General features: G+C 38.3%; 1 protein-coding gene across 2 annotated transcripts; it reads right to left on the reverse strand.

The window, feature by feature from the left end:
* Positions 1–576: 576 nt before the first annotated feature.
* On the reverse strand, positions 577–3,250 carry LOC106677004 (granzyme A-like). Of its 2 annotated transcripts, none has more exons than XM_076890470.1 (5): positions 2,906–3,250; positions 2,291–2,432; positions 1,635–1,773; positions 1,075–1,344; positions 577–958 (listed from the first exon to the last, which is right to left on the reverse strand). In XM_076890470.1, the coding sequence occupies exons 1-5, from the start codon at positions 2,946–2,948 to the stop codon at positions 797–799; spliced, it is 756 nt and encodes a 251-aa protein (XP_076746585.1). In that variant the 5' UTR covers positions 2,949–3,250; the 3' UTR covers positions 577–796. The 2 variants fall into 2 exon arrangements, with proteins under 2 accessions (XP_076746585.1, XP_014270146.3); XM_014414660.3 differs by lacking the exon at positions 2,906–3,250 and adding an exon at positions 2,632–2,706.
* Positions 3,251–11,021: the final 7,771 nt, after the last annotated feature.

Genomic DNA, 11,021 nt, shown 5'->3' on the forward strand with positions numbered 1-11,021 from the left:
ATTACAAGTGGTCTATTGTTTGGCATGCAAAATTGCATGCTTTTTCTTTTCTTTTCTTTTCTTTTAATTTAACACTTGTGGTCAAATGTATCATAATGAGTAAAAACTACGTGTGTTATTCAGGTAAAAAGAGGACCAGTTGAATCAAAATGAAACAGGATTTCTGGAGGTAAGAAATGATAATTGAAAGAGTGTTGGGGCATATACTGAGATTATGAACATAGTGCTTGCATGTCCTCTGAAAATGTGCACACTGAGTAACCATAGTCTAAGTCTCTATATAGAGACTTAGCATTTGTCTGTTGTGGTCTGCTCTGAGTGAGAGCTTAATCACATTTTTTTCTTTCTATGTTTTGCAAGTTAATATTCTCTGTGTTGACATTACATTAATTGTCTTATTTGTCTTTTCTTAGTCATTATAGTTATTTAATTTGAACACTAAAACCAAAGGACTGAAATATCAAGCTTTGATGGTAGAAGGTGTCAGAGTAAAAACAAAATGACACTTGGAAAGAGTTACAAACAATGAAAGATTTATTATATAGTAGAATGTTTATAAAAAATATCCTATGAGGGGTTTTAAGCAGGGATAGATGGAATGAAAAATCAACAAAAAAGAGCATGCTCAAAAAAATTCATCAAGCTAACAGAAACTGAAATATCAGAAAATAATGTGAATATGAAATGATAAAATGGCTAATGGTCATGTAAGCAGTCTACATTAAAGGCATGGACATTTATTATCAAAGAAAAGATTTGCTTCTTGCTCAGCTTGTATGGATTGACACCTGTGGGTTCATAAGATTTCTAAAGACTGCATTGTTTTTTTGATCCACTTGAGTTGTTTCTCTGAGAGAAACGAGTAGACTCCAGGTTTTTTAATGATACCACAACCTTCTCCGAAAGAAGTGACTCCAACCAGCACTCCATTGCACACGAGTGGTCCTCCTGAATCCCCCTGGCAAAAGAACAAATATATTAGTCTTTCTTTGACTAACTTACAGGTGTCACAATGTCAAAAGGGTGTTGAGTTGGATGGATATTTACTTCCTTACATACTTTCTATATACTTACTTGACAGGTATCAGCCTTTTTTTTACCATTTGAACCAGCACATATCATGTCACTGGTGATAACTGGGTTGTGGTTGTAATAATCACGAGAGTTGCATGTCCGTCTACCAACCACAGTCACATTGACAGACAGGAGAACATCTGATGTTTTCTTGTTTTCAGTTTCTCCCCATCCAGCAACCAGACACTTGCTTCCAGCTGGAGGGTCCTTGACAGTTTTGGCTAACTTTAGACATTTTACTGTCTTGGTTTGCTTTACTGGTTTCTTCAACTGAAAAAAATATATATATAAAAAGGAAGATTACATATTGATAATGACTACATTACATACAGAGAGCTGGCCTTGAATTTTAGTATTTACTCTATAGGCAGCACGTGCTAAAGTCTTGACACACCACTCATTTATTTGTATTTTGCTTGGAAAATCCAAAACAGGCACAGTGATTTATTGAAATATGTCCATACATGCACAGAAATAAATCATATAAGATTGCAAACAAACTTGTTCACATTATTGCATCTCTCTTTCACTTGCTTTTGGACAATGAATTATCACTTTACCTTGAGCAACATGAGGTCATTGCCCTTGATTGCCTTGTAATAGTTAGGATGAGGAAAACGTTTATCAACCGTTTGGACCTGCTTAGAATCTTTTTCTTTTTTCCTGATTGAGTGTGCTCCCAGGGTCACCTTACTCATACTGTGGAAGAAAAAAAATATTAGTGAAATTTCAATTATATAAAAGGTTAATAGGTCAGATTAACCTTTTTAAATAAAACAATTATCAAAATATCATAGTAAATGTGTGTTACTATATATATTTGGTTTATGGCTATTATAGAGACTGCATGGAGTTTTCCTCCAGCTGAATTTTAACAATATTAATGTTGCAGTTATGAAAATTTCAGAGTGCAATTTCTCTTTCAGTGACAGTGTTTACCACACATTTCTTGTTTGTAACATGATTATTCTGTTTTAAATAAACATTTAATCTTTTTCTCATTTCTTGAATTATGACCAACATCAATATTTGCAGACAATGCAGACAAATCTACTTGTGTCTTACAGGCCTGTCTATAAAAATCACATACAGTATGTTTGATGCCAATTTGATTGCTATATTTCTATCTATGGTAAGAAAATAAAGAATTTGTGATATGTATATATAGAACCATATACTTCTTTGTGTGTGTGTGTGTAAGTCCTCATGTTCCTACTTGGTGCAGTGTGCAGCTGTCAGGACCCATTGTGGATGGATTAACGTCCCTCCACAGAAAGATTTTTTGCTTTCCACATGGGCCATGAAAGGCAACGAGTGTGGCTTGACTTCTTTCCCTTCAATAATTTTGGACCCATGACCTAGAAAAAAAGGAAATATCCATCACATAAAGTCAGCAGACGATGAAGCTGAAAACAGATTCATGTAACAAACATCCTTCACCAGCTGCTTTTGTAATGCTGAAAGATATCAATAATGTGACTATGCATTCTGCTTATTTAAATGCATGAGAAAATTATCTAATTATCTAATTAAAGTTCAATACAAATCATTAATCACCTGGCTGGATGATCAAGAGGAGCATGCATGGAATTAAAACACTGAAATTACTCAGGCAGAACATTTTGCATTTTGTCTCTCATAGATGCTGTATGCACTGAAACTGTGACGCTCAGCTTTATATAGAGAGCTGAAAGGATGTGGTCTGACAACTGAAATTAACAAGTCAGCAAAATAAACACCCAAACACTTGTGATTAAATATATCATTAACAAGCTTACCCCATTCACCACCAACAACAATAATAACTACAGCAACACGCACGCACACTTACCCATTTTTTGATCGTGAGAAATTTGACTAGGTGTATTTCTCATTAGTGATGGGTCGGCCGCGAACGAAATGGCTCTTAGAGCCGGGTCTTTGACGTGAATAACGCGAGCCAGCTCCTTATCGCGAGCCGTGGGTTTTTTTTCTTTCTCTCCCCTCTCTCCAGTGTTGCCAACTCCTCAGTAAGGAAAATCGCTTATGGTTGTCCTAAAAGTCGCTAAATGACATCATCACCTAATTTGCATAATTGGTCATGCTAATCTAATTGTAACCTATGTTGTTGGAGAGAGAAATAACATCGTGGAAGAGACATAAAGTGAGTAAAAAAACGTCCTAAATGCATTTAGAGTTTATTTAGAACTACAAGTTAAATTTCTTTTAGCAATTATTGTTTTTTTTTAATGTCACAATTCCAACCCTGCTCCTTTACCCGGGCTTGGACCGGCAAAAGTGACCCGAAATAGGCACTCTGGTGGAGTTACTTTGTGTGTGTGTGTTTATAAGTAGTTTTAAACCTTGTGATCCACAAAAGAACATAAGAGTAAAAGAGTAAAAGAAGAACTGACTGCGTTACAGCACCTGCTGCTTGTTGAGAGTAAAAGCAATACGCGCTTTCACGTCAAAAAGTTGTCATAAATAAGTCTCCAAGAACACCAGAAAAAGTCGCCAGATTTGTTGATAGTCGCTTTTTAGAAAAAAAGTCGCTAAGGGGGTCTGAAAACTCGCTAAATATAGCGACAAAGTCGCTAAGTTGGCAACACTGCCTCTCTCTCACACTTTTTTCCGCTTCACTCAGCATGCGAGCCTTGTGCTTTACGCTGGGAAGAGGGGGGAGGGGCGGTAGTTATACTCAGTGTTGCCAACTTAGCGACTTTGTCGCTATATTTAGCGAATTTTCAGACCCCCTTAGCGACTTTTTTTCTAAAAAGCGACTAGCAACAAATCTGGCGACTTTTTCTGGTGTTATTGGAGACTTATTTATGACAACTTTTTGACGTGAAAGCGCGTATCGCTTTTACTCTCAACAAGCAGCGGGTGCTGCTGTGGGCACCTCGCCCGTGCCAAAGCGCTCACAGGCAGAGGATAGTCCTCCCCCAGCTGCTATCAGGGCAGGAGATGTTCACCCCTATGCGTCCAAACTGCAAATGAATCGCGCATGAGCAAAGCCGCTGCTCCCGCACTGACTGTAACGCAGTCAGTTCTTCTTTTACTGTTATGTTGTTTTGTGGATCAAGTTTAAAACTACTTATAAACACACACACACACACACACACACACACAAAGTAACTCCACCAGAGTGCCTATTTCGGGTCACTTTTGCCGGTCCAAGCCCGAATAAAGGAGCAGGGTTGGAATTGTGACATTACAAAAAACAATAATTGCTAAAATAAATTTAATTTGTAGTTCTAAATAAATTCTAAATGCATTTAGGACGTTTTTTACTCACTTTATGTCTCTTCCACGATGTTATTTCTCTCTCCAACAACGTAGGTTACAATTATATTAGCATGACCAATTATGCAAATTAGGCGATGATGTCATTTAGCGACTTCAAGCGACTTTTAGGACAGCCAATAGCGATTTTTCTTACTGAGGAGTTGGCAACACTGGTTACACTCAGTAGCACAGGAACAGAGCAGGAGGGAGAGACAGAGAAAGAGCCAGGGATAACAACGTCACATTAGAAAGGTATAGTAATCATCCACAACTATTCAGTTGCAGATGCTAAAGGATTCAGAAAGTTTATTCATGCAGGTCCATATGACAGAGAATATGCATCTTCTTTTTGTTTTCATATTATAATTTATATTTAATTGTGTTGTGGTTTGCAGTGTTTTGTGTTGTTTCACTTTAAATTTGTAAAAGGAAAAAGCTGAAAATTTGAATAGCTAAAAGTTGAAATGTGAATAGTTGATTTTTTGTATTATATGATTTATTTATTACATTTTATGTTGAGTGAATAAATAAAAGTATATTTACGGTGGCCCCTACAGACAAAGCACATACAAACTTCAAATCACGTAAAAATACGTAAAAACTCCAAAACACGTAAAAACTCAGAAGCACATAAAAACTCAAAACACATACAAAAGACAACAGAAGTGCTCCAGGATGCTAGGCGCAGTGTTGAGCTTTTGTTACCTAGTGGCTACACAAGCCAGCAAGTACCAACGACCGGATTTGGTGTGTGGTAATAACAGGTAAATTAACTTTTTTTTTTAAATTATTTGACTATATATGAATGCTTGTGTATAAAAACACAAACAATACACATATGCTTTCATGCTTTTAATTGTGTCATTTAGGTGATCTAGGTAGCTCTGTTTTGGAAGTTCAGTTCATCCTAGAAATGTGTTTTGGAGTTTGTATGTGCTTTTTGGAGTTTGTACGTGTTTTGTCTCTAGGGGCCACAGCATATATTTATATATAAACATATATAAATAAAACCACTTTTTTTACATTAGTAATTCCTTTTGTGCATAATTTTATATTATTGTTAATAATAAATTAGTTAAAGCAACAAAACAACCTGAAGAGCCGGTTCGGAGCCAAAAGAGCCGGTTCTTTTTAGTGAGGCGAGCCGAAAGAGCCGGTTCTCTAAAAAGAGCCGGACATCCCATTACTACTAGGCTGCGGGGGTCGGGGGTTCCTGCTGTAATCCATATCACTGCTGAGATTTTGTGGGCCATCATAATCTAACCACCAAAAACCTCTATTTGAATTCTTTATATCAATAAATCATGTCCACTTGCTTCTAATAAGCCCTTCTTATTGAAATTTTTAAATGCAATGAGGATTTCTACAAACAAAAACATGGATGTGCCATGGGCTCCCCAATTTCTCCAAACACAACATCTCAGTGCTCTTCAGACCCAGCCACGCCTTCAGACAAAAATTGGTTCATCGAGGACAAAACTCCCCAACACAACTACTGCAAGGAGTTCTGACCTCTGAAAGAAGAATGTAAGAAGTCATCTATGTCCACTGTGAACAACTGTCTATGAACAGAGGAGGTGGCTTACGACACCATCTGTCTGCCACCTGCAATGCTGTCATGAGATCCCTTCCCAGGTGTCTCAATTCCTACTCACATCATGGGTCAGGTGGCTCAATGGGTCACGTGATAGGGTGAAGTAAGGTGGCTTCAACACATTGTAATGGAAAAACTATCTTACACATAGTTGTTCATCCATAATCGATAATGGTGGGTGTGGTCCACTCAGGTTCCTCAAATTTTGGTATGCTTTCTGAGATCTGACCTTCCTGCTCTAATATCTGGCACTGCTTTATCTCATCCTCTGACAGTAAATCTAACCTTACTTCTACAGTTCTCTGTAAAATTCATTCTCTCTGACTCACATATGGCACTTAGTAGTTAAAAACAGAATGATAGTTTTGTTTTGAAAGTGTTCCAATTACTGTACGTTTCTTAAATCCTATGAAATTGAAGATAATAATTTAATATGGAAAAAACAATTAGATTTGTAGGAATAATACATAATATCTGCAAAAAAAGAACCTGGAACCAATGCAGGTTCCAGGTTCTTTTTCATTTTAAAAAGAACATCCATGTTGTCTGACAGCACCGTGGAAACAAATCATAATAGTAATAATTGTAGCATTTGTATGCCAGTATGTTCCATGCTCCTCGTTTCCTAGTGTTTAATTCTGTGTTTCCCTGTTCGGGGTTTTGGTTTGTTTTTTGAAAGTTTGTTTTATGAAGTATCTTTTTTTTCAACAAATAAAGCTGCTGCTTGAAGTTTACGACTCCTACTCTGTGCTCGTGATCTGTGACAGGTAAGCAGTCCAACAATTCAATTCAATTCAATTCAATTCAATTTTATTTATATAGCGCCAAATCACAACATAAGTCGCCTCAAAGCGCTTCATAGATACAGAGGAAAAAAAACCCAACAATCATATGACCCCCTATGAGCAAGCACTTTGGCGACAGTGGGAAGGAAAAACTCCCTTTTAACAGGAAGAAACCTCCGGCAGAACCAGGCTCAGGGAGGGGCGGCCATCTGCTGCGACCGGTTGGGGTGAGAGAAGGAAGACAGGATAAAAGACATGCTGTGGAAGAGAGACAGAGGTTAATAAGATATGATTCAATGCAGAGAGGTCTGTTAATACATAGTGAGTGAGAAAGGTGACTGGAAAGGAAAAACTCAATGCATCATGGGAATCCCCCGGCAGCCTATGTCTATTGCAGCATAACTAAGGGAGGATTCAGGGTCACCTGGTCCAGCCCTAACTATATGCTTTAGCAAAAAGGAAAGTTTTAAGCCTAATCTTAAAAGTAGAGATAGTGTCTGTCTCCCAAATCCAAACTGGAAGCTGGTTCCACAGAAGAGGGGCCTGAAAACTGAAGGCTCTCCCTCCCATTCTACTTTTAAATACTCTAGGAACAACAAGTAGGCCTGCAGAGCAAGAGCGAAGTGCTCTAATTGGGTGATATGGTACTACAAGGTCATTGAGATAAGATGGGGCCTGATTATTTAAGACCTTGTATGTGAGGAGCAGGATTTTGAATTCAATTCTGGATTTAACAGGAAGTCAATGAAGGGAAGCCAAAACAGGAGAAATATGCTCTCTCTTTCTAGTCCCTGTCAGTACTCTTGCTGCAGCATTTTGGATTAGCTGAAGGCTTTTCAGTGAGTTTTTTGGACATCCTGATAATAATGAATTACAGTAGTCCAGCCTGGAAGTAATAAATGCATGAACTAGTTTTTCAGCGTCACTCTGAGACAGGATATTTCTAATTTTAGAGATGTTGCGCAAATGGAAGAACGCAGTCTTACATATTTGTTTAATATGTGCATTGAAGGACATGTCCTGGTCAAAAATGACTCCAAGGTTCCTCACAGCGTTACTGGAGGCCAAGGTAATGCCATCCAGAGTAAGAATCTGGTTAGATACCATATTTCTAGGCTTTTCAGGGCCGAGTACAATAACCTCAGTTTTATCTGAATTAAGAAGCAGAAAGTTAGCGGCCATACAGGTCTTTATGTCTTTAAGACATTCCTGCAGTTTAACTAATTGGTGTGTGTTATCTGGCTTCATGGACAGATAGAGCTGGGTGTCATCAGCATAGCAGTGAAAATGTATGCTATGTCTTCTAATGATACTGCCTAAGGGAAGCATGTAAAATGTAAACAGAATTGGTCCTAGCACTGAACCCTGTGGAACTCCATAATTAACCTCAGTGTGTGAGGAGGACTCTCCATTTACATGAACAAACTGGAGTCTATTAGATAGATATGATACAAACCACTGCAGTGCAGTCCTGTAATACCTACAGCATGTTCTAATCGCTCTAATAGGATATTATGGTCGACAGTATCGAATGCTGCACTAAGGTCTAGCAGGACAAGCACAGAGATGAGTCCACTGTCAGAGGCCATAAGAAGATCATTTGTGACCTTCACTAAAGCTGTTTCTGTGCTGTGATGAGCTCTGAAACCTGACTGAAACTCTTCAAACAAAACACACAATTCCACAATTGTTCCACTCCAAAACCTGGATAAACCACAAAACAGGCAGATCAGTGGGGTACTCATGAGGAAATAACGTAACTGCTTAGAGCTGGGGCTTCACTAACTTTTCTCCAGGCGATCCAGGAGAGAAGGACGACTGCTGCCTAAGTGAACACCTATAGATCCTTAATGTGTCAGGAGTATTGGAACAGTTGAGACACAGTTTTTCTAAACACTGCGTCTCTGTTTCTTTTAAATCCCAAAACACGCTGCACCAAAAATTGGTTCACCCAAAGGATCGGGTCCCTCGACACAATCAGAGTAATGTAGTGTACGCTGTTAAAAACCAAACAACCGAAGCGGATGGCAGAACACAGAAGAGCTAACTCATCACCTCAGGCCTCCGTAGTCTATTCACACCTACAGGCTAGTGGCCACTCTTTCAACGATGAGGACATACATATCCTGGACAGGCAGGAATTCAACTCTCTATGAATGGTACTAATGGCCATTGATCACTGATCTTTGATTAGTGTGCTTGGATCAATGTTCATGACAATTTGCCTATTAATGATCAAGGAACTGAAATCCCAGCGCATTGCTCATTCAGTGGTGCTAGTTTCAGTCATTATGGAAAGGTAGTGTTTATAAGGTTGGGGAAACCTGCAGTAAACTGAGACCGAAGAAGTCACTTGGATGAGTGATGAAACGTTTCTCTCATTGAAAACACTATGTGTTTTTTTGTTTGTTTGTTGTTGTTTTTCTTTACTGTTCCCAGTGTTGTTACTTGTTCTGCTTGAAAAAGCAGAACAAAACATGACAAACCAAAGACAAGAAGGAGACTAACAAAAACTAAACTGGGAAAGCTAAACACAAAACACTACATGAAATACAAACCTGGAAAGAGAAGCAGATGAACTGGCAACAGACAGAGGAAGATGGAGGACTAAATACATAGAGGGGTAACTAGGGAATGAGGACCAGGAGGGAAACACAGCTGGGATTAATCACACACATGAGGCAGGGAGGAAGCAAAACAGCAAACTCTAACACAGGAACAACACCATAGAAACCAGAATGACTAGACATAACACAAGGAACACAGGTGAGGCACAGTAACAAAACCTAAAGACTAGAAATCACCAAAATACTAAAGAATAACCAAGGGAGCTAGAAATACAAAAGACTAAATCACAGAATATTAATATTCAAAAACATAAACACTGGGACACTAGACCCAGGACCATGACAGTGTTTAGTGCAACATACTTTGGTATACTCTCATATTCTTGTTGGCATTACTGTAATTTTCTTTTGAAGGAAACAATCCTTCCATTCTCTTCCACTTATCCAACTTTAAGGCTTGCATAAGACAAGAGGAGGGGTACACCCTAGACAGGTCACCAGCCTGTTGCAGAGCTAACTTAGAGAGTCAGACAACCACTTACACACATTCACAAGAGAACATGTGCATAATAACATGATTTGCAACTAGTGTAAAGTACTTTTTTCAGAAAAGCAGTGTCAGATGTTTTAGAAAGGAGAGAAATAAAATATATATTATAAAATATTATTATCTGTATATTGTAAAATCATGCATGGATGTGCTGCACATGTAAAAAAGTGTCTACATGGGCCACAGTCACTGACTGAAAGGGGAAAGCCTTCAACATGTGCAACTAAATGTTTTAAGATTTTGTATCAACTAGTTGTGCAAGTAAGTGTTGTTTGATTGTTTTGTGTTTTTTCAGTGAATATTCTCTTTCTATACTTTACTGTAAATGTGTTTTGAAGAAAACTTGGAGAGATGGGGCATGTACATATATTTAAGTTTGTATGTATATTTTTGACCTCATGTGGATTAGAGAAACTTGGAAATAAGTTTAACCTTGTGAACCAATCTCATTACAGATATATGCTGTATGGCGTTTCTGTGATGGAAACACAACAATTCAGAGAAATCATTAACTGAGAGCCATGCTAGGCTCAGGGAGACTCTGCTGACTGTCTGTCCCGCGGTCGTGCAAGGACTTCATCAAGCTTGGTTGTCTGTTCTTTGTGTGTTTTGATTAAAGAATGTTAGCTACCGCTCACCGCTCGTCTGCAGGCTTTATTTAAATGGAAAACTTCCACAACAAGCAAAAAAAAAGCTTTTTGCTAAAAAAAAAGATTTAGAGCAGAAGTTTTTGGCACTGCATTTTGAAATGAAAACATATTGCATTTATTTACAATTAAAGACACAGAGCAGAAAGTGTGTTACTGTTTTACATCCACAGACACACAAGAAAAGAAGCAGGCAACATGAGGTCAAGTTATGGCAATTTTATTTGTGTATTTCAGTACATGTATTTAGATTAGAGTTTTTTAAAAAACAAACAAACGTCCCAAGAAGAAGGATGGGGTGAAAGAAAGGTGGAGAGAGGGGGAAGGAGGAAGAAACTATTGATCTCCTCCAACTTGATGCTGCTGGGTCAGTTCTTTCTCAGCAGTCTGCTCCAGAATCCCCTCCTGTCCTCGGCTTTCTTTTCTTTTTCTTTTGCCTTCAGTTCTTTTAAGGTTTTGTTGAGCTGCTCCTCGGCATCTTTAATTTTTTCTTTCAGCTGCTGTTTGGCCAGTTTCCCTCTCTGTTTGAGGAGCTCTTTA

The sequence above is a fragment of the Maylandia zebra genome, linkage group LG12 (genome assembly GCF_041146795.1).
Source record: "Maylandia zebra isolate NMK-2024a linkage group LG12, Mzebra_GT3a, whole genome shotgun sequence".
In the NCBI taxonomy this organism is placed as follows: domain Eukaryota; kingdom Metazoa; phylum Chordata; class Actinopteri; order Cichliformes; family Cichlidae; genus Maylandia; species Maylandia zebra.